The sequence below is a fragment of the Eretmochelys imbricata genome, chromosome 10, assembly GCF_965152235.1.
Source record: "Eretmochelys imbricata isolate rEreImb1 chromosome 10, rEreImb1.hap1, whole genome shotgun sequence".
Lineage (NCBI taxonomy): Eukaryota > Metazoa > Chordata > Testudines > Cheloniidae > Eretmochelys > Eretmochelys imbricata.
Window position 1 is genome coordinate 44,255,659 of NC_135581.1, and position 23,416 is coordinate 44,279,074.

General features: G+C 58.9%; 1 protein-coding gene across 6 annotated transcripts in view; it reads left to right on the top strand.

Moving 5' to 3' along the window:
* AP3B2 (adaptor related protein complex 3 subunit beta 2) overlaps window positions 1-15,745 on the top strand; it is a 52,273-nt gene extending 36,528 nt beyond the window's left edge. For all 6 annotated transcript variants that reach the window (XM_077827596.1, XM_077827599.1, XM_077827598.1 and 3 more), the window contains 6 exons: window positions 3,041-3,147; window positions 4,018-4,249; window positions 5,198-5,282; window positions 6,232-6,329; window positions 14,276-14,414; window positions 15,097-15,745. In XM_077827596.1, coding sequence (XP_077683722.1) covers window positions 3,041-3,147; window positions 4,018-4,249; window positions 5,198-5,282; window positions 6,232-6,329; window positions 14,276-14,414; window positions 15,097-15,247 — 812 coding nt within the window. In that variant the 3' untranslated portion in view covers window positions 15,248-15,745. The remainder of the gene's footprint in view (window positions 1-3,040; window positions 3,148-4,017; window positions 4,250-5,197; window positions 5,283-6,231; window positions 6,330-14,275; window positions 14,415-15,096) is intronic.
* Window positions 15,746-23,416: the final 7,671 nt, after the last annotated feature.

Genomic DNA, 23,416 nt, shown 5'->3' on the forward strand with positions numbered 1-23,416 from the left:
CCTAGGCAGAGTTGGAGCCAGGCAGCGGGGCCATCCTTACAGCGGACCCCCAGCAGGGAGCGAGGGGGAGCATCTGATGCCCAGTGAGCCAAATAGAAGGCCCTTGTGGGCCAAATCTATCTTTCAGGGAGCTCTCTGGGACTGCAAAGGGGGAATGTGCCTAATGCCACCGGTGCAGTGGGTTAGTCTGTTCTCACTGCCATGCTGGGGAGAGGGGTGTGCAGCAAAGACACAGGGACTCTCCTTGGGACAGACTTTGAGGACGGGGGCAGTGTCACACTCAATGTGTGCACAGGACCCCAGGTGTCCCTTATGGCCTGAGAGCCCTTTAAGAGCAGATGTCCTGGGAAACGTGGCTTCTCGGGGAAGGAATGAGCAAAGGATGAGACAACCCCCTTCAGGAACAGCCTGAGCTCCGTGTGGGGAAGTTGGAGGCTGAGACAAGACTCTGAGGGGTGCCCTAGAGGCTGTGGAGCAGATTGGCTCTGTTATGGGGTCCTGCGTTTGGTGACAGAGTGAGGCCCAGGGAAGGAGACCAGAAGAGGCTGGATGAGTATGACTAGATTTTGTAGTAGCATAGTCTAGTGGTTAGAGAGGGACAGGGAGCCAGGACTCCTGGGTTCCAATTTCTGCCTGTCCTTATGACTTAGAGTGCAACCAGTTGTTGTAGTAACCCTTCATCCTAATACAGCACTTTCCATCCCTAGATCGCAAAGGGCTTCACAGAGGAGGGCAGTATCATTATCCCCTTTTACAGATGGGGAAACTGAGGCACAGGTCAGGGAAGTGACTTCCCAAGGTTGCCCAGCAGGCCAGCGGCTGAGCTGGGAATAGACCTCTGCTCTTCTTAGTCCACTGTGAGATGTAACTAATGTCTCCCTGGCCCTGGCCTAATCATCATTGCCTGCAAAGCACTCTGGGACCTTTGCATGCTCTAAAGGGGTAGCGCCCATGTCATTGGACGGGGAGGGAGTGCTTATGCATATAGTTCTGATATCCCGCCCACTGGGCTCACGAGCTGCCTGCTGATTGGTTCTTCATAGCTGTGTGATCTGTCCATGGTGCTGAGGGAGCCTTGACATTTCACGGCTACAGATGCTGGGAGCGTGTTCTTCTTCAGGTGCCTAGGCCTTGCCCAGCCCTCTGTACAGGGGGGGAATTTCACCTAGTGTCCCTAGTTCCCACCCTCCTTTTTCTCAGTTTTTGAGTGGGCACCTGGGATCCAGGCAGGAGAGAAACTCCCCCATGGGAATTCACCCTCCAGGACCTTGGGAAACCTTTCTCTAGTTAAGGAGAAAAGAGCCACGTTCTAAGACGAGTGAGCCCATCCCACATAAATAGCACAAGAGCCTACCCCGGCCCCATAATTGTGCTGTGTGGTGCTGGCCCATGTAGGTCAGGTTGGGTTTGTCCCTGGGTGTCCAGGGTGATGGAGAGTGGCCTGTGGAAAGTCTGACTAATAAGCTAAAGACTCTGACATTGCAGCCCTGTGGGCCAGGGGCCAGCTTTTGGTTCTGTGTTTGTGCAGCACCTAGCACTCCCAGGTTACCAGAGTACAACTAAATGACTGTGATTCTGATCTATGAAAAATGTTGGCACAAATAATTTTTGGTTTGGATTTAATCTAAGTTGACCAAAACCTGAACAATTTTTTTGTGTTTTGGTTGCTGAGAATTGAAATTTCTGTGTAAAAACAAAAAAAAATTGGTTGCCAGAAACTGACACATTAAGTTGTTTAGGGTTTGTTACAAAACCCTACAGTTCTGATGGAAGTGGATTTTTTGTGTGTGAAAATATCTGGTTCTGACATCAAAGAAAAAGCTGTTTTCTGTCAAACAAATCATTTCAGTGGAAAGTTTTCAGCCAGTTCGAATTAACGATCCCCTGCTTCTCTCTGGCCAAGAATCTCAAACCACGTTACAAATACTAATAAATCCTTCCCCAATCCCCCAGGGAGGCCTACAGGCAGCATTGCCTAGTGGCTAGGCCTGGGTTCTAGTCCTGGTTCTACACTGCTTTGCTGGGTGACCTTGGACAAGTCTCGTCGCTCTGTGCCTCAGTTTTCCCATCTGTAAAATGGGGGTGATGCTACTGATCACCTTTGTTAAGTGCTTGGATGAAAAGTGCCCCATTGAACTGATGGGGAAACAGAGGCACTGAGGAAAACCTGATTTGCCAATGGTCACCAGCAGAGCTGGGAATAGAGTCCAGGTCTCTTGCTTCCCCTGCTAGAGCTTCACCCACAGAGCCACCCTCACTCTCAATGGGGTGGTGAATTGGGTCTCCGCCCTCTCTGTGTTCCCGTCACAAAACCACTCTCCCAGCTGGCCTCGAACTCCGTTGTCGGGCAAGGGAGCGGGGCTGAGGAGCGAGCGCACCCTGGAGACGGAGCTGCCCTCTCAGTCCTAACGCCCCATCCAAGGCAGGGCTGGGTGGTTCAGCAGGCACTAGCCTTGCCACCTATTGTGCTGTGGCTGCTGGGCTGGGCCTGGCACCTTTCAGCACCACTGAGGTGGCTTAAAGCAAAACCAAAGGCTCTGGGAAGCAGCAGAGCGAGCAGTGCCCCTGGGGCTGGGCTTGGGCCTGGATGAGACCTGCCCGAGGGGGCACCACGCTCAGCTCTGCTCTGCAGCTCGTTGTCAGTTTCATAGTCTGTATTCAGGGCAGTGCCCCACCCCCATGCACAGCAGTTCCCAGACTCCCTGCTACTTCCTGCAGTCTCATCAGGCGGCTGCCAGCCCAACCGGGCTGCTAACGGGGGCAGCAGAGGGCTCTGCTGGGCGTTCCTGGGTGTCCCGCTTTCCAAGCCACTGAGGGTGGGGTCGTGTCCCCCCCAGGCTCTGGGCGATACCTGCACAATCCCCTCCACCGCCAACACTGACGGGACGGGAGAACAAACCCCAGGCGTCAGGAGACTCGTAACCCATAACACCCTTCCCGCCCCCATTTGTCCGGTCCTGCCAGGCTGCGCTGGGCTTTCGACAGTCCTGGCTACCACTGGTTCTTAACCCTTTGTTCCGCACTTGTCTCTGCCTTGCAGTCACCCCCGCTCCACCGCAGCCAGCCTCCTCCCCTGCTATCGTCTCCAGCAGCCTGGTGACTGACCTGGAGGGACTCACGCTGACCGACACCTCGCTGGTTCCTACTGTGAGTGACCCCGGTTCTTCATGCTGGGACGGCGGCCCTGTCGCTGGATCCCTCCTTCCAGAGCACCGCGTAAGGAGGCCTAGAAAGCCGCAGTGAGGTCTCCCCTGCACTACACTCTGCTGGGGGATTCCCCCACTTGAGGGGGACTGGGAGTTAGTGATGGGGCAGCAGGTAGGCCCTGGGGTCCCTTCAGGAGAACTAGGCCACCCCAAGAGCATAGACATGGGAAGTAGGGGTGTGGGGGTGCTGCAGCACCCCCAGGTTTCACATTCTGCTTCCTGGCCACTGGCCCTGCTCCCCTGCTGCCCAGAGTCCTGGCTGCCTGCCCCGCTGCTGGCCCTCGCTGCCACTCGGCTGCCAGTCCTGTGCCTGGGGGCTCTGCTGCCAGCCCAGGCTCCCGCTCGGCCCCTGCCCCCCCAGGGCTCCACTGCTGGCTCCAGAGTCCCGGCCGCCAGCCCCGCACCCAGGGCTCCGCACCCGCCCCTAGCTGTGGCCCTAGCCTCCACCACCTTAGCCCTGTCCACGTCCCCCCCTCCCAGAGCCATGACCCTGCTCCCAGCCCCAGCTCTAGGGGGCGGTGAGGGGCATGGACAGGGGTAAGAGGGGTGCAGCTCAGCACCCCCACTCCAAAAACTGTTCCAGCACCATGGCTCAAGAGGGGGAAGAACTTGCAAGCCCAGCCAGCCATCCAGAGTCCTGCTCCCCCAGCCCAGGGCCTCAGGCATCTGCAGGTAGCAATGGAGGTAGGACCAGCTCCTGAAGTGATTCCTTCACTTCCCCTGCCTCGGAGCATAGGGATTGGCTCATCGCTGCTCCCCAGCCTGCGTCTCGCCCGTGGCATGTGCCATCGGCCTTTTTCCCTCCACCCAGATGCTCAGCCCCACATTCAGCACTGTGAAGACCTACGAGCTGCTGCACCGCATGGCGGGCGAGGGGCTCTCGGTGGAGTACTACTTCAACCGGCAGCCCTTCCCCCCCGACCCCCACATGGTGGCCGTGCAGATCCAGTTCTCCAACAATACAGAGTCGGAGGTGAAGAACCTGCGGGTCAGCGATCCCAAGCTGCTGTCTGGGATGCGAATCCAGGAGTTCCAGGAGATCGGTAAAGCCGGCTGGCCTTGAACTGGGATGATGGGGCTCCCAAAGGCAGGCTCACTCTCTCAGGGCTGCAGCCAGGGGTGCTCATGCAGCGAGTTAGTGGCGAAGCCTGGCTCTGCCCACTGAGTGAGGCTTCCTGGCGTGGTGCACGTTCTGGGCTTTGCAGGACGCGGGCTTCACACTGACCAGCAGGAGTCCAGGTGGCCAGCCCCTCCCGCTGCCAGGGCCAGGCTGCAAGCCCCTCAGCTAGGCTGTTGCCACCAAACACTCTGTGTTGGGCAGGGGGGCCCAGCTGCTCAGTTGTGGACTGAAATCAGGGGGGTAGGGCAGAGAAGATGCCCCACGAAGCTTCCTGCCTGGGACACGATCCTGGGCCCCTCTGTCTACATGTGCTGCAGCTGCTGTCTCCTAGGGGCCATTTCGGGGAAGACTAGAATGGGGCCCTAATTGTCACCCAGGCACACTGTATGGGGGGGAGGGGTGGTCAGGGGTAGTGGTGTCTTTACCTGCACCCCAGTTTGTCATGGGATGGGGGATGGATCCTCACCCCACTGGCACTGGCCTTTCCCAGGCTGACCACCTGGGAGGTCCCAGCCGGAAGCCCCCGGTCAGCCGTGCTGGCCTGAGCGCTTCTAGGTGGCTGAACCCTCCCCCAAAGTGAGCAGCATTCCTCCCCCGGGGCCCTGTGGGCGGAGTCACAGGCTGGGGGCTGCACATGCACCCTCAGGACACCTCCCCACCAACCTCGTAGGCTTCCTGGAAGGACCTGGCCTGAGGTGTATGTGCAGCAGGGAGCTGGCTAAGGCCATTGCAGTTCATGCATCACAGGCGGGGATTCCCCTTGGCTCCCTTCCGGAGACCGAGGGGATTCCATGACTGTGTGCATTGCCAGCCTGGCCCAGCCCAGGTGGAGACCGCTATGTCTGGAGTCACGCACTGTCCCTGTGTTTAGAGTCCTTAGCGCCCGGCGACACCGCCAACGTAATCATGGGCATCGACTTCTGCGACTCCACCCAGGCAGCCAACTTCCAGCTGTGGTGAGTTCCCCTCCCTGCCCCCCATGGGTACAGGCAGGAGTTACCCCTCTTAGCATGGCTCCAGGACCCTGGTCAGCGCTCGGCTGGGCTGGTGTCGGCTGGCCACAGATCCGGCCCACCAGACACATCACCTTGGGACCCGGGGCAGGGCTGTCTGCAGTGGCTCTGCCCCATTCATCTCAGTGGGGTGGTGGCTGTAGAGCCTAGTGGAGCTGTAATGCCAGGCATTCAGGTGTTACCAGCGCAGGGTGGCTTTGATTCCCCACGTGAGTCCACAGCAGAGCCGTTCCAGCCCAAGTGCAGCTGCTTTGATCAGAGAGGGGGCTCGCAAATGGGCCCTACAGAGAGCAGAGAAGGGTTCTTGTTCCTGGCCCCATCAGTCAGTGACTCCCACACCACCGGGGATTTGCTCCCTGGCGCAGCTTGGGAGTCCTCCCCCCCACACCTTAGAAGGGAACTAAGGCAGGGCCTACCTTCTCTTAGGCAGCAATGGGCACATAGCCTGTCACATGGCACCGCCTGGCACTGAGCTGTTGGGCTGCCCCACTGCTTGACATGGGAGAGCATGTGCTTTGGAACAGGGTGTCTAGTCCCATTCCCCAACTCCCCGCTGGCACTAGTGTCTGTCCGGGGCGGATGAGCTCCTTCCTCCCTGCTGTCCAGAGAGCATCAAGGGCTGGGTCATAACAAGCTGCTGCGTTGGCTGCTGAGCGCTGGTGGGGTCTCCTTCTGACCCTCCCTCTGTGCCTCAGTTTCCCCACCCCTATAGTGGGGCAGTGGCACCTTCCCCATTTGCACAGGGCTTTGGAGCGCTCTTGGAGGAGTGGCTGCCGCTGTTGATGAGCTGGGCCTGGCATGCAGGGCAGAGCATGGTGGGGATTGACAGTTGCCCTCAACTCCCCGGGTTCAACCAGGCTGGGTCCTTCTCACTGTGGTGTGTTTCCTCCAGCACCCACTCACGCCAGTTCTACGTCTCCATCCAGCCACCGGTGGGAGAGCTCATGGCCCCAGTGTTCATGAGTGAGAACGAGTTCAAGAAGGAGCAAGGTGAGTGCTGATCGAGCGTGTTGATTGCCTTTAGAGCGTCTGCAAAGCTCACCCTGCCGTGGGCACCCAGAGCCCACTGGACAGCTCTCCTGGCCTTCCTCCCTGCCCTGCCCAGCCCAAGCAGGGAGGTCTCCAGAGTCCAGTGTCCCTGGCACACGGAGCAGGGTGAAAGACCTCATGACCCCTTCCCTCCCCACCTGGCCAATGACAGGTCCAGGCCTCACTGGCTCACCTGGCCTGATCCCACACCAGGAGGTGCTGACTGGCTGAAGCCAGCTCCCCTTCTGCCTAGACTGAAAAGGGGGTTTGGTGGCTGACAAGACTTCTGGCCCCTAGGCCAGTGCCCCAGGCTGTGCACTGCGCATGGGCATCACTGCTTCCCCAGGAGAGCACAGCTGGGATCTCTGAACCTGTGCTGGGTGTGCTGGCTCCCCGCACCAGGGTGAGCCTGATCCAAGTCAATCTACTTCCATTGTTGCCCGCTCCCTGGCTTTGATGAGCAGCGTTCCCCTGGGTACCACTTGACAGCCGTAGGCTCTGGATGCCACAGATCTACCCCTGGTCAACAGGGGGAGCCAGATATGAGAGCCCAGACCAGCTGGGCGCATCCAAGAGGAGCATTTGCTCAAGTCTCATTTTCTGCCATCACAGCAGGGCCCCTATGGTAGCAGAGGCGGATTAAGGTTTCCTGGGGCCCTGGGCCAGAGCAAGTGGGGAGGCCCCTCCCTTCCCCTCCCCTCTCCTTTCACTTCCTTTGCATGTGACCCTGCCTGTGCCCCACCCCTTTCTGCCCTTTCCCCAAGGCCCTGCCCCTCTTTCACCCAGGGTACCTCCCCATTCTGCCCCCGCACTGCGGCCCCAAGACTGGAGAAGCTCTGTCCCCCAGCCACAGTCTGCCGCAGAGAGTGAGAGTTCTCCTAGCCCGGGGCCGCAGCGGGGAGGGAGAGCTCCTCCAGCCCCGGGGCCGCAGCGGGGGTCTTGGTGCTGGGGCTTCCCCTGCTGCCCCCCAGCTTCTGCTGGGGATGGGGTCAGGAGGGCACGGGGGGCTTACCTTGCCCCTGCACCCGCCCGGCGCTGCTGGGGAGCGGGGTCAGGGGTGCAGGGGGCTTCCCCCAGTGCGGACACCAAGTAGCGGGGGCGAGCGGGAGTTTCCCTCAACCGGCTGTCTGTCGGGGAGCGGGGTCAAGAGGCACAGGGGTTTCCCCTACAGCCCCACCTGCCCGGCGCCGCTGCCCAGGAGCGGGGTCATGGCGCGGGGGCTTTCCCAACCTTTCCGGGGCTCCAGGGTCCCCCAGTTGGCCAGGACCTCTGGGCACAGGCCCCGTAGGCCCAGTGGCTACTCCGCCGCTGCCTGGTAGCACCTCTCAGTTAATGCTTGTGTGACTTCTAGCCCCCGCCCCTGCAGCAACTTAGCACAGGGGGGGCTCCCTGCACTGCACTTGGCGGGACTGTGCCAGTGGCTGATGTTAACACCAGTTTTATCCCCCTCTGCATCCTTGCTTTCCTTAGCACAGCTGTTAAGGACGGGTGCAGGTAAGTCGCAGCTCCAGGAGCTCCCAGAGGAGGAGGTGCTGCTGCCCCCCTTACCTCCCCCACTCCCCCACCAGCTGTAGCATTAGCTCTGCTGCCAGCCCCATAGTGAGTCCATGGCAGGGAGCTGCTCTCTAGATCAGCAAGCTAGCACTGTTTTAGCCCCCATCCCCAGCCTAGGGCCTGGCCTTGGAGATCGGGGCAGGATGGGGAGGAGGTGGTGCAGCACTGCCAGAGGGCTCAGGAGGAGACCGGTTCCCAGGGCACCACGGAGCTCCCCCGGCAGTAAGGAGCATCAGGCAGAATCCAGAGGCCCACATCAACCAGGTCACGGCGTGGGCCCGCCGTATTGGCGGTCTCTTCCCCGGGGGGCTGGCTGGGATCAGACAATACACTCCCAGCATCCAATGGGCCACCCTGCTATGAGCAGAGGGTGCCCAGAGCCAAGCAGAGCCTTGTATGCTGGGCTGTGTCTCTGCGGGTGCAGGGCTCCTGTCGGCTCCGCAGGCTGCTCTGCCGCATTAGACCAGGGCAGCTGCAGCCTACATTGCAGTATCCACGGTAAGCATGGCATTGCAGCTCCTCGCGGGGGCTACGGGTGGGTGCCCTCAGCCAGCTCCTGTCCCGCCCCCATCTCCCTCTGCTCAGTGCACATCCCAGGCTGCTCAGGTCACCTCCCCCCGCCCTGCCGTTCTCACCATGCATCACCCTCTCACCCCCTTGCCCTACACTCACTGCTCCTTCTCCTCGAGGTGGAGCACCCAGCCACCGCTCTGCCTCCTCCCCTCCCTCCACAGGGCTCACACCTTCCTCCCGTGCCGGCCTAGGATAGCTCCCCATTAATGTGAAGCCTGCCCCCACTCCCCACTGTGCCTGGTCTGGACCCTGGGTGCTGGCCCGTCTCTCGACCTCACTGTCCCTCGTGGCTCTGGACTCTCCTGGTGACTCTCCTGGGTCCGTACGGGAGTGGCTGTGTGTGGTCACAGCTTGCCCTCTGGGCTGAGCCTAGTGGAGTCATGCCTCTAGGCCAGTGGTTCCCAAATTGGGGTTTGCAGAACGTTATAGGGGGTTCGCCAGAAACATTTCACTAATGGTGGCCAGAGGACTCCAGGCATTGGAGGCAGCAGGTGGGACCCGGTTGCAGGGCTGGCAGCCCGAGCCCCAGGAAGAGCGGGGCCGGGCGGTTGCAGGGCTGGCAGCCCGAGCCCCAGGAAGAGCGGGGCCGGGCGGTTGCAGGGCTGGCAGCCAGAGCCCCAGGAAGAGCGGGGCCGGGCGGTTGCAGGGCTGGCAGCCCGAGCCCCAGGAAGAGCGGGGCCGGGCAGTTGGGGCTGGCAGCCCGAGCCCCAGGGAGAGCGGGGCCGGGCAGTTGGGGCTGGCAGCCCGAGCCCCAGCAGTCAGCAGGACCTGCAGCCCGAGCTCAGTGGAGATCAGTTGACCAGGGCAGTCAACGGGGTCCAGCAGCAGGAGGAATGCGGAGGAAATTTAAACTTAAATCCCTGGAAATATTCATTTTTAGGAGGGGGTTCACGAGATTTCACAATTTAGTGAAAGGGGTTCGCGGGCTGTTAAACTTTAGGTACCACTGCTCTAGGCCAAGGCCTGACTCTTGGTGCTCAGGTGCCAGGTTCAGCCCCTGGCCCCGGTATTGGTATGTAAATGGCTGGGAAAGCAGACATGCTCAAATACCACAGAGACGCTGCCCTGGTAGCATTCCCAATTCCCACCATCTCCCCCCTGAGCCTGCACTGGGGATGCTTGCAACCACACTCTGCAGCCCCCCGAGGTTCAGAGGACCAGCCAGCATCCGGCACGAATGTTTGACCAGCTGCCCTCCTGCATTGCAGAGTTCGGAGCTGTGCTCAGGAGCTGGGTCCCTGGTGTCCAAGTGGGGGCTTCCTGGCAGCATCTTTACCGTAAACATGAGCCCACAGCGCTGTGAGCTGGCCACACTGGGCCGGAGCCTGCATTGACCCGTGACTGTGGCTTGCACGTGCTCCTGTTCTGAGTGCCGTAACACACCTCAGGCCCAACCATCCCCAGAGCCTGGCTCAGAGAGGGTGGGGAAGGTGGAGGAATTCTCCCCAGTGTGATCCCAAGGGCTACTCCTGTCTAATAGCTCACCTGGAAACAGGTTACAGATCAGCTCTGGGAACTCCCTGGGATGGGCCCAGGCTGGGGATGTGGGAAGCTCTGAGGTCAGATTTGAACCTCCTGAGGCTGCAGAATCTGCCTGGCAGTCCCAGGAGCTGGCCAGGACCCCCCAGCTCCTGCCTGACTGGTTGCATTACAGCAACCATGCTCAAGTCCCAGCCAGATCCTGAGAGCTGCAGGCAAGGAGAGCTCAGGTGCCCACAATCCCCAGACTGGGGATGGGAAAGGTTTGATGGCAGAGGAATCTTCCCTCCTCTGCTGCACTCAGCTAGGCACCATGCTTTAGCAACAGCGAGTTCCCTGGGAGGCAGATACAGAGGAGCCCATGACACGAAAGGGTTAAATTCCAATAGATGTTTCTTGGCGCCCTCTGTTGGTGGCGGGTGGTAGAGCCACCACCTCTCATACCTGTGCGGCCATCATGGTGCGTCACTGCTCTGCACCATCAGTGCAATGTCAGGACCCCCAATCAACGTGAAGCTTTACACGCCCATGAGCTTGGGGTGCAAGATGCACCCAGGGCCCCCAGGGGGGTCTGACTGCAAATTGCAGGAGGGGCTTGGCCATCCCCCGCCAATCCCACCTGCCAAGGGGAGGGAGGAGCCCAGGGTCTCACGCTGTAAGCCAGCGTCCCTCGGGTTCCCATACCAGCATGGCAATGGGGAGGCTGCTGGCATGTGCATTCTCAGGGCTCTTCCTGCTTGGTAAAGGAAGAGGCCCTTTGCTGAAGCATGGTCCCTCCAGCTGGATCATGGGGTGGGAGGTGTGATCCAAACTGGGCCATGGACAGAGCTCCAGAGCAGCTGGTGTTGTGGGTACAGGGGTGCAGAGAGAAGTGTGGGGAGCTAGAGGAGATTCATTTAATTGGTGCTGAGGTTCTGGGCAGGCAGCAACTCAGAGAGCCATGGTGGGACAAGGAGGGGTTTCCATCCTCCGTGTATAGTTCTGCATCCGTGGGTATGTGTGCCCAGGCTCAGTGCAGCCTCTACCAGAGCTGAGTCTCATGGTTCCTGAGGCCATTGCTGGAGGCAGCTTTACAGCAATGCCCCCTAACAGTCAATCACCCACCAGCCTTGGCGCTGCAAGCATCACCCCCTCAGGCCTGCCCCAGTCGAACAAGCTGGAGCTGGACCCCCTGGGCTGTTTGGCAGCTCCCGCGTGGGGCTGGCTGCCTGCGCTGTTCCACTGGCCCACTGGGCTCGTTAGCCCCTCTCATTCCCACCCCCTCACTGGGAAGGGGTTTGCCTCTTTCTCCAAAAGCAGGACTTGCTGGGTGATGTCAGAATCCTGGTCGAATGCGATGGAAAAGGCCTGCTGCCCTGTCCAGCCCCTCTTCTGGGACCAGTGCCAGATTGGTCCCTAGCATTAGCGTTGGACTAGGTGAAATGAGCAAGGGGGCTCCTGCCAGTTCCCCTAGGCTGCCCCATACGTCTCCCTAGGGCAAGTCCAGCCTCATGTCACCCCAATGTGCCAGCTAGGCCCCGCCTGTCCTGTCAGGAAGCCCCCCACCCCACACCCCATAGCTGGCTGTAGCTGAGCTCGAGATATATAACTACTTTACTTCTTTTTCTGCTCTGCTAGCTTTTTCTCCTGAACCAAATGGGTTTGTGGCCAATAGTGCCATGGCTGGCTCTGCTGCCAGCAGGCTAAGGTCAGACCTCCTGCAGCGGCAGGGGCTAAGCTGGGCGCTGAGCAGCCAGGACAGAACTCCTGTCCTGCTGGACAACAGCGGGAGCTGGCTCGGTGTGTGGGGGGGTTGCCTTCCTTGTGAGGAGCTGTTGGTGGCTATTGCAGGAGGCTGGACAAGAAGGGCCCATGGTACAACGCTGCTCACTTGGAACGGGAGCGTTTCACAGCCACCCTGTGCTGGTTTAATGATGATTGTGTGACTTGGGCCTAGGCTAGAGAGCCCTGTTAGCACAGGGCGAAGGAGGGAATTCCCACTTGTGTCCCCCCATGGACAGTGCCTGCAGGACATGGCTGCACAAGATCCAGTAAAGCTAATGGCCTTTGAGCCATTTCTTGTGCAGCGTCAGAGCAATCTATGAGGAGCAGTTACAGTTCAGTGGGATCGGAGCCTGCAGCAAAGTTCCCCACTACGAACACTGCACTGTGGGGACTGGAATTCTGGACCCAGACCCGGCCTTGGGGGTCTGGGATTCAACCGTCCCAGAGATGAGCTCACACGGGGAGCCCCAGACAGGGTTCAACTCTCTGACTTCATTCAATAACAGGTTGTGGCCACCCAGTGCAGGAGGTCCAGCCCAGTGTCAGAACCAACATGGGCAGGGCATGGGGAGCTGGCCTGCCCTAGGGAGGGCATGACACCCCCAGCCAGTGCATGAAGTGCTCCTGGGCTCACCGCCACTCCTTCTCAGCCGCTGTGGGGGTTTTCAGGCCTTTTAAGACCCCAGGGCTTGGGGTGAATTGGGAGGAGCCCCCAAGGGACTATCTCTCCCAGCCTCTGTGAACAGGGACTCTGTGGCCCTCCTGGTTCTCGTTCCATTGATGTAGTACATAGGTAGTATCCCTTTAAATAGTTTGTGGACCTTCTCGTGGCACTCACTGTGTTGTGTGTTTGAAATCAGCTGGAGCAGCAGGGTGTGCCCTTAGGCCTGGCACATGTATAGTTAGCACGCACTATTCCTGGGGCCCCACGGGCCAGCTGGCTCCTTCCTCTGATGTTTGACATAAGCTGCAAGGCACAACCGGAGCTTGTTACAGTGCCGCTAGAGTCGGCCCATTGGCCCTGCCCAGCACTGCTCAGCAGGCTTGGAGAGCCTGGGGCTGACACAGACAGCTACCCCTGCCTGACTCCGGCCCACATCATCGCCTGACCCGCCAGCCATGTTCTCGCTGGAGAATCCATTGGGGCGGTGCTGGCCCAGGCAGAAGGAGCCCACCTGGGTCCTCAGATGCTGGGTGGAGCTGGTGTCTGGAAGAGTCATGTGTGGACTGGTCCCTGGCATCGGTTTGTTACCCACACACTGTAGGGTGCCCCACCTTTACCGTTCTGTGGCCTCGAGGCATCACCCAGTTCATTTAGGCACCTCCACCCTTTCCCAATTCCTAGGGCCTGGGCTGAAAGGCATGCACCCTGACCCAGTTCCTAGGGCTCAGGGCGTACTCATCTGCAGGTTTGCGGGGCCTTTTACCAGGGAAAGAGCTTTACACAGTAATATCCTTAACCTCTATTTATTAACAGTTCCCAAAACAGAACGCACATGCTAAGCATACTATGCTCACCACTGACAATAAGGCAGGCAGATTTTTCCTGCTGGCCAGTCAAGATCAGGTCATCTGGGGTTCCAGTTTCTGCAAGGTGTCGTTGGCAGGCTGTTGAGGTCTGGCAGCTCTGATCGTGGGCTGCGCCCTGAAGTTAGGTTCCAAAGAATTTCCCTTTGGACCCCAGTATATATAGTTAAAATGTGGGTCCTACTTAACTGTACCTCAACCAATCATTTTAAACTAAAGTCCACAAAACTGAATTTTTCACCCATCCTAGCCCATTATGAAACAATTCTTTAACCAATTAGACCCCACCGCATTAGTCAATTTATACCTTGCAAAATCAGTTGTGTATCAAATACAATCGAAGAACCAGACGGAGACCCTACAGATAAACAATAGCGAAGTAGAGACCATAAAGGCCAAACCATAGAAGTAGAGAGTTCACAGTCGGAACTGTTGAGAAGTGGCTCCTTGCCACCAGACAGTTTTCTTTAGCCACCTGAAGATCTGTTTCTCTGGCGATAGCGGGTGCTATTAGGACAGGAGTGCCTTCTGAACAGCCCCCTGTTACGCTGGTGTGATGCACTGTAGATGGAACGTGAGGATGTGACTCTGTGTCAGCTCTGCTTACTGCAGGAAAAGACCTCAGCCCTGGGAGCACAGGGAGGGACGGAGCCGTCCCACCCCGCTGGGGCAGTCTGCTGGAGCCCCACTGATCCCTCTGACACCAGGCATCCCAAAGAGAGGGAGCTGGTGCCCTCTGCTGGACACACAAAAGTGCACGAAGTTGTCCTCTGCTCCCTGCGTGGTTTTCGTCCTTGTTGCCAAAGGCCCAGCCCTGCCTCCTCCAGCCGCTGCAGGGAGGGTCCTCGGGCAGCTCAGCCCTGCCATTCGAATCAGGGAAGGTGCCTGTCTCGGGGGGCTGGACGCAGCCCTGGCCACATCCATCCTTTAAACCGGATCAGCCACACAGACGGCTCCGCCCAGCCCTTTGCGGAGCTGCCCCAGGCTGACCCCCCCAATCCCCTTTCCAGGCAAGCTGACAGGAATGAGTGAGATCATGGAGAAGCTGACGCTGCCGGACAAATGCCAGAGCGACCACACGATCGTCCAGCGAGTGACAGCGGCCGCCAACGTCAGCCGCGTGCCCTGCGGAGCAGACAATGAGTACAGGTGGGGGGACCCCAATCTACACACACAAGTCCCAACTGCTGGAGCTGAAAGGAGCAGCCCTGGTAGCCCAGGCTGGAGCAGGTTCCCTCTGTGAGCCGGCCACCCCTAGGGGAAGACAGCACCACACCGAGGAGCTGTGGTTACAGAGGGGCTGTGGCCAGAGCCCCTGTTGCCCCATTGGGAAACAGGCAGGCACTGGCTGGGGCAGGTCCATGTTCTACTCATTCGCCCTCCCTGATCCTGCCGGTGCCACTCTGGGACCCGCCAGCTCCTGGTGCCTTTGGCTGCCGGTTCCTGGGCTAGATTAGTACCAGGGGACACTGTTGTAAAGTGGATGTAATGCTGGCATGCTGCTTGTGGCAGTCCCTTGTTCGGACAGGGGCTCCAGGCTGCGGCCCAGCTCCCCCATGGTTTGCAAGGCAGCTCTGTGGTCAGCGGGTCTGGCCGCACCAGGTGGGTGAACGGAGCAGCCGTCGGTGGGAAGTCTCTGCCCCCAGTGTGCCCCTTCCGGCGCTATGCAGGCGCAAGGGCTGGCTAAGGCCCAGTGCAGATGCACAGGCTGTGGCTGCCTCAGGGCCGCCTCTTCTGGCACTGGGCTGCAGCCCCGGGGATGAGCGAGAGCGGCACAGCTGGGCGTTGCCCTAGGCCAGCGCTTTCACACCCCCTCCTTTCCCATGGGCAGGTTCGCTGCCAAGACGGTGACCAGCGGGAGCCTCGTCCTCATCACCTTGGAGCAGAAGGAAGGAGCCAGGGCCCACCTAACTGTCAACAGTGAGAAGATGGTGATTGGCACCATGCTGGTGCAGGACATTAGCCAGGCCTTGGCACAGTGACCAGGAGGCTGCTGCTCCTCCCCATCCCCCCACAGCCTGTGAACAGCACCCTGCCCATTTCCACCGATATCCCCCCTCCACACTTTCCGTTGTCCACATCTCAGCCCCCCTCCACTGGCTGGCAGCAGTGACAGACAGACCTGCTCCTCCCACCCCTTTCTGCAGCCTGGGAACCGGGACGGGATGCTCCCAGCTGTCCGTAGCCCCCCTCTTCCCGTCCCACCCCCCCCCCGCCCCTGGTGCACCGTCACTGCCCTGGAGGTTTTTGCCCCCCCGAGACCTGGCTGCATCCCTAAGGAGCAGGGGATGAGGGAGGGGAGCAGATGAAGGCTGCTGAGCTTGGGGGTGGGTACCGGAGCAGCAGCCAACGGAGGGCGAGCCCTGCTGGTGCCCTAGCAGTGTGGCCATGGTCCCTGTGCCATGAAGTCACTCTGTGCCGGTCTCGCTGTAGCTCTATTTATTATGACCAGGAACCTCAATACAATCCCTTGGAAACTGCCCCGTTCCCCAGCTCTGCCTTGTGTATGGAATCATTCCTCCAGCCCCCGGTGGGTCTGCCCAGGTGCCCATCCCACTCAGGCTCGGCAGCCTCTCCAGTCCCAGTCGGCTGGCAGCTGGCCCTGTAACGTAGGCCCCAGTCTAAGGGGGTGGCGAGGCTGTCACCTCTCGGCACAGCCTTGCTATGGGAGCGGGTGGGGGCCTTAGCGTCCTGATCTGCAAGATCCAGCTCCTGGGGCCCTGCTGGCAAACACCCTGGAGGAGAGATGCCATGGAAATATCATGCTGCTTGGAGTGAGCCTAGCACAGGAAGGGAGGGGAGGGGAGGGGAGGTCCAGAGAGCCCCTCTGCCACCTCCTCTGGGCTTGGAGAGGGTAGGAAGGGGGCAGCCGGCCCTGGATCAGTGCTCCCCATGGATGATGCTGCTTTGGGGCGGTATTAGCCCCTCTGCCAGAAGGAGATGGAAGAGTCCGCAGGCCCCTCTGCACCTAGGGAAGGGTTCTCTGCACTTTCCGCTCTGAAGAGCCCTGCCCTGGCCTTGGCCCAGCCCCGCCCTCCAGCCAGTGCAGCTGTCAGGCCTGCAGAGGGGGTCCCTGGGAGGGAGGGGCAGGAATGCAGTGGGGAAGTGGGGCCTTGGCACTGCAGAGCTCAGGGCAGGGGGGTGGGGAGAGCCCCTGTGTTCGCTAGCCCCCCTCACTGACATAGCCACTCAACACGCCAGCCATACACCAAGTGCACCTCCCCCAACACTGCAGCTGCCTCTGGGGCGCAGGCTAGTGGCCTGTAAGCACCACACGGTGACCCTACATGGCAGCTCCGCACAGGGAGAGGGGAATCCCCATTAACAGCAAGCTGCAGCAAGGGCCCCACTCTTCACCAGGGAGCAGCCCCCCGCTGCAGGGATCTCCATGGGGCCAAGTGAAAGGCCCAGCTCAACCAAATTCCAGCTCATCCTGCCCAGGCCCTGCTCAGCAGCCTGGCCTCAGTCCCTCCTGGGACTCTGGGGCGGCTTGTGGGCCAGTCCCTCTGGAGGCCACTCAGTGGCGTGATGCCTGTTGCCCAGCTGCAGCCAAGAGGCGAGGCTAATCACCCTGCAGGTGGGGCAGGAGGACTGCCCCCTGGAGGGCGCGGATTTTTGGATCTGCTGCTACAGTCTTCTTCGGCGCCATGTATGGGAGTATGATGGTGCAGTGCAGGGAGAGGCTGGGCAGTCAGCACTCGTGGTGAGGTGCCACCCAACTTGGGCCCAGCCCAGCACCTCGACCCAACCCTGCCCCATGAAGCTGGGGGGAGCCTGGGCCCTTTCTTAGGGGTTCTCAAGTGTGGGCACCAGGTTGGCGTGGGGTTACAGTGCCCACAGTATGTTCCCAGGAGGTTGGCAGTGGGACAGGGAATCTTTCACCCCAGGTCAGCGCTGAATGTCCGCATCACAGGCCTCCCCACTGCCTTGGGCCCTCCCTGGCTGGCTCAGGAGAAAGGCCAAGAACTGACGCTCTGGCACTGGGCTGAGGTGCACTGCAGGAAGAGATGCCCTGCTGGGCTGCAGCCAAGGGCATCCTTCTCCACAGCAGCTTCTGGCCACCTCCAGGATAGTACTGCCACCGCCCAGATGCAGAAATCGGCCACCCCCTGCCACCAACAAACACTGGCACAGACCAGTCAGGCTCCTGGCGCTGGCCCAGGCTCCCTGCCCATCTCACACCTGGGGACGGGCATGCTGTGGGAGCAGTGCCCCTGCGAGAAATCTCCTGCTTCCCTCACAGCCTGCCAGGCCAGGTGGCCCCTTTGGCCATGACACCAACCCGTGGGCTGGTCTTGGGCCCTGAGGAAGAAGCAAGGCCCGAGCCCATTAGCATCCAGAATAACACGTGCTGGGACCCTGAACTCAGCTACAGCCCTTGCTGTGTTATAACAACACCCGCATTTGGCTCCTCCCACTGAGGGAACCCAAGCCCTTTACAAAGGTAGGGAAATTGAGGCACAGATGGGCTGGGACTCACCATGGCCACAAAGCTCAGTTCCCTGCTCTAACCACTAGACCATACCCTATAGGTGCCCTTGCAGCAGCTTTCAACCAGACTCTAGCAAGGGACTGCATTCCCCAGAGCACCCAGGATCTCACCCATCCCAGGGCCTGGATGGCAGCTCCCTTCGTCTGTTCCCTCTGCAGCAGGCCCATTCTGCTGCCCCCAAGCCAGCCTGGAAACACACTGCACCTCCCCCCCGCCCCAGTACCTGCAGTTGTTCTCCGGGACGCTGTGTCTGTGGGTCCTGGGGCTGATGCCCTTAGTTCTTCCGGGGGACGGTTCGGCTGAGCATAGGCAGGTTTCTTTGGTGCACCCTGCGGCATTTGGGTAACGCCTAGTGCGCCTGTTGCTCCTCTCCCCTCTTGTGGTTTCATGGCACAGCAGCTCCGCTGGGTGGGAGGACCGGCCTGGGCTGGGGGAACGTGGGGTGTAGTGTTCAGTCGCCCCGGGGTGGTACTGTGAAACAGTCAGTTGGCTTGAAGGGCCCGGAGGGTCTCCCAGCCCCAGCTGGTGTCTGTGCCAGGAACACGACCCACTGCAGCGCAGCGACGTTCCTCCTCGTCAGACCGGGGTCTGCGCCACACGGCTCCCTGCCCCCCACAGGTGAAAACTGGCATCTGGACACTGCCCGGAGCTGTGGCTGCCAGAGCGGCGATGGCCAGCTCTGGCAAGCCGCCAGGGGACAGCGGACGTCATCTGATTGCACGCGTGGCCACAGTACCTCGGAGCCCCATCCTGGAGCGGGTTATTATTATTTGTATTCCCGAAGTGGCCCCAACAGCTCAGGCGCCTCCTGTGTCAGGTGTGCCCCGAAGGGCTCACGATCTAATACGGGTGCCAGGCACAGGGTGGGGGAGACCCGGAGAAGGGCAGAGGCAGCATGTCCCAGGCTGATGGGGCCCTTTCTGGTCCAGGACCACCTGTGCCTGGCTCAGCTCTCGGCCACAGCTCGGGACAGTTAGCACAGCCACATGACAGGGAGCTCCCACAGCTGAATCAGGCCCAGGCCGAGGGCTGAGCCAGAAATCTGCAGGGAGCCCAAGGCAGCGAAGGAGTATCCAGCTTGAAGGAGGCCTGCCCGCCCCCCAGCCAGGCCAGGATTAGAGGGGATGCTCAGAGAAGCCGAGTGGTGGCTGCAGCCAGCTGGAATGATCAGCACAGACTCTGCAGGGCTGAGAGACTCTGGGTGCAGGCAGGGCCGCTTACCGGAGTCATCAGCCTCTCCCAGTCACGCTAAGGACTAAGCCGAGACGCTGTAAGAAACGAGAGCCCTCACAGCCGAATCTTGTCTAGCGTGCTCGGATCTGGGTGCCCAGCAGGGGAGGAGGGGGCAGTGCATCTGCAGGGCCATACTGTGCCCCCAGGGGTGCGGGTCACACAGGGCCCACGCCTGCACCTAGGATCCAGCCCAGCCCACCAGACCAGATGGCTTTCAGAGCCAGCTCCCTGGGCTGGCCAACGTGGCCATGTGGCCTGCAACCAGGCCAGAGATTTGGTTTGAAACCCTTTATTTCAAGAACCTGGCTAATTCCCTGGTGTACATGGCGCTCCTGACAAGGGGCTTAGCTCCCCCCAAGCCAGGGTGCCATGGAGCCAGCCTGCTTTGGGCTTTCACTGGCTCAAGGGAGCTCTTTATTCCCTATTAATGATCATGACTGTTGGTTTATATTCCAGTAACAGCGAGAGGCCCCTGCTGTGATCAGGGCCTTGTTGCAAACACCCAGGCAGAAGTTGTGCCTGCCCCAAGCAGCAATTCTTTAGACGAAGGAAGGATTATTAGCCCTGCTTCACAGATGGGAAACTGAGGCACAGAGAGATTGTGACTTTCCCAAGCTCACACAGGCAGCAAATCTGAAGCAAAGCAGGGCAGTGATCCCCGGTGGCCCAAGCCCCAGGCGGGTGCCAAACCACCAGACACCACACAAGCCTTTTTCCCCAAGGAAGGACTGTGGTAGGCACCCTGAGGAATGGAGTCATACTACAGGGGGATGAGCATGGCTATTTCCCAGAGGCACAGGGTTGGCCCTCAGTGGAGAGCACACAATTTCAGGTAGCTCAGTGCTGGCCAAGTGCACACACAGGACAGGTTTAATGCTGTTTCCTTGTAGAAACCTTGCAGCCTTCAGCACTTTTGTACACTAGTATCCCTTAGCTGCAGATCTAGGGGGCCTTGAATTCGTCAGCCGCACCCCGTACGTTCCTCTGCAAATTTGAAAGTCCCCTTCCTGTTTGCTCGGTGATGCGTGCAGTGGTCTTTCCAGATGGCCATGCCAGCTCCATGCACCAGGTGATCCCCCGCTTGGAGCAATGTCGAGCTGCTGGACCTCATCAGCATTTGGGGAAAGGAGGCTGTGCAGCCCCAGCTGCTCTCCAACCATAGGTATTATGATACCTACGGACAGATTTCTAGATGCATGATAGAAAAGGACCATGACCGGGACACGCTGCAGTGCAGGGTCAAAGTGAAGGAGCTGCAGAACGCCTACCACAAGGCACACGAGCCAAACCGCCGCCCCGGTGCTGCACCCACGAGCTGCCGGTTCTACAAAGAGCTGGACGCGATACTCAGTGGCGACCCCACCTCCACTGCAAAGACCAATATGGATACATTGTTCGCTTCATTGCCAGTCAAGAGTGGACCGAGCCAGGAGGAGGCAATCTTGGACGAAGAGGGGGAGGGGGACCCAGAGGCAGAGGATGACTCGGAGGCCAGAGATGCATGCAGTCAGGAGCTCTTTTCTACCACGGAGGAGCCTAGCCAGTCACAGCTGTCGGAGCTTGGTGAAGCGCAAACAGGAGAGGAGGACCCAGGTAAGGGATAGCTCAGTGGTTTGAGCACTGGCCTGCTAAACCCAGGGTTGTGAGTTCAATCCTTGAGGGGGCCATTTAGGGATCTGGGGCAAAAATTGGGGATTGGTCCTGCTTTGAGCAGGGGGTTGGACTAGATGACCTCCTGAGGTCTCTTCCAACCCTGATATTCTATGATCTAAGTAGATCTGATTTTGGGAATTGCTGAAGCGCGTTGTTGGGGGCAGGAGGGCTGCAGAAAGCAGGCGTCTCCCACCTCATCCCTAGCCTGAGCTGCAGAACAGGCTGTTGATAGACTCCCTCATTCATGGGAATCTCCCTCAGAGATCTCCAGGAAACTCTTGTGGAGACACTGGGCAATCCACTGCCGCAGGTTCCTCAGCAGAGCTGCTTTGTTTCTTGCCCCATTAGTGGTAACTTTCCTGCGCCACTGTGCCATCATGGGGGTGGGCCGGGGGAGGGACCATTGCTGCACACAGGCGAGCCGCATAGGGGCCAGGACGGAAGCTGCAGGCTTGGAGAAGACCCTCCCTTGATTCCCTGCTCACCCTCAGCAGCGAGGTATCTTCCAAAATGATCATCTCCTGTGGAAAGTGTGGAGACAGGAATGATTATCAGGCCCACCCTACAGTGCTGGCTCTCCCCAAGTGCCCAAGAGCCCTGTGCCCAGTGTACAGCAGGGTCCGGGAACAGTGATTTACTCAGCCCCTGCGGCTACTCACCATTCTGGGGGTCTTGTGGTTCATGTGTGCTTGCCTGGGGTCAGCCAGTTAGTTAGTGACAGGTGTGTGAGTACTGGCTGTGTTTTAAAGCACTGAAACAGTGTTATCTGTGTTTCAGACAACACTGTTTCTGTAAAATGTTGCATTTTAACTTCACAGAGATGACCTTGGGAGCCCAGCCTCCCTTATTAGCAGCAGAACGGCTGTGCAGAATTAGAAAGCAGCCACAAAGAACTAAGGAGGACTTTATGCGTGAGGTTATGTTGCCAGAGAAAAAAGAATAGAAGGACTGGCGGGACAGTGAGAAGAGGGACCGAAAGAAGAACGCAGCACACGAGAAAGAAGCCACAGAGCGGCTCTTAACAGTTATGGAGCACCAAGCGGACGTGCTCCAGGTGATACTAGCTCTTCAAACCGAGCAGCCCCATGCCCTCCCTACCCTGCAGCCTCTGTCGCAAAACTCTTTCCCATGTGCCCACCCCCCCACACACACACACCAACACACTGTTATCAACCTTCTGGCTCCACTCTCTACCTGCAGCATTCCACTCCTCCCTCCTCACAGTCCAGCACTGAGGACTCCCACCACCCACCGCACTCAACACCCATCCCTCTGCAGTTTGGCCCTGCTGAAGTCCAGCACCCGCTGCATCGTACTCCAGAGGAGAAGGCTGGTGTGATCCCTGGACATAAACAAATCTGTAGCCGTCCCGGGACCCCTCCTCCTCCTCTGGAGACCTTCCCTTCCTCCATCCCCCATTACCCTCCCTGTTGATGATTTTTTTCATTTGACTCTCTCCTCTTGTTGCTGTCTTTCAATAAAAGAATTGGGTTGGTTTGAAAGCAATCTTTATTCTGTTAAGTGAAAGCAAAAAGAGCCCTGCAAAGCAACATGCAATTATGTTAAGGTCCCTTCTTGCATCATATGCACCAATCACCTCCTAACATTACGAGCATAGCAACAAATATTCGTGACTTTCAGCTTCAAATTGCTGCCTCAAAGCATCCATGATCCTTATGGCTCCGCACTGTGCCCCTCTAACAGCCCTGGTCTCTGGCTGTTCAAACTCAGCCTCCAGGTGCTGAGCCTCTGCGGTCCAGCCCTGAGTGAAGCTTTCACCCTTCCCTTCACAAATATTATGGAGCGTACAGCACACGGCTATAAGCATAGGAATATTGTCATCGGCCAGGTCCAGCTTCCCATACAGGCATTGCCAGTGGGCTTTTAAACGGCCAAATGCACACTCAACAGTCATTCTGCACTTGCTCAGCCTGTTTTTGAACCGCTCCTTGTTGCTGTCAAGTTGCCCCCTGTATGGCTTCATAAGCCACGGCATTAAGGGGTAGGCGGGGTCTCCCAGGATCACAATGGGCATTTCGACTTCCCCTACTGTGATCTTCTGGTCAGGGAAGAAAGTCCTTGCTTGCAGCTTCTTGGATAGGCCATTGTTCCAAAAGATACATGTGTCATGCACCTTTCCGGACCAGCCTACATTAATGTCTGTAAAATGCCCACGGTGATCCACAAGTGCCTGGAGAACCATTGAGAAATACCCCCTGTGATTAATATACTCGGTGGCTAGGTGGTCTGATGCCAGAATTGGAATATGCGTGCCATCGATCGCCCCTCTGCAGTTAGGGAAGCCCATTTATGCAAAGCCATCCACAATCTCACGCACGGTGCCCAGAGTCACAGCCTTTCAAAGCAGGATGCGATTAATGGCCCTGCACACTTCCATCAACATGAGTCCAACGGTCGACTTTCCCACTCCAAACTGGTTAGCGACCAATCGGTAGCAGTCTGGAGTAGCCAGCTTCCACAGTGCAATCGCCACATGCTTCTCCAATGGCGGGGCAGCTCTCATTCTCATGGTCTTGTGCCACAGGGCTGGGGCGAGCTCATCACACAGTCCCATGAATGTGGCTTTCCTCATGCGAAAGTTCTGCAGCCACTGCTCGTCATCCCAGGCGTGTATGACGATGTGATCCCACCACTCAGTGCTTGTTTCCCGAGCCCACAGCAGCGTTCCACTGTGGTCAGCACCTCCGTGAATGCCACAAGCAATCTCGTGTCTTAGCTACTACGTGTGGCAAGATCAACGTCACACTCCTCT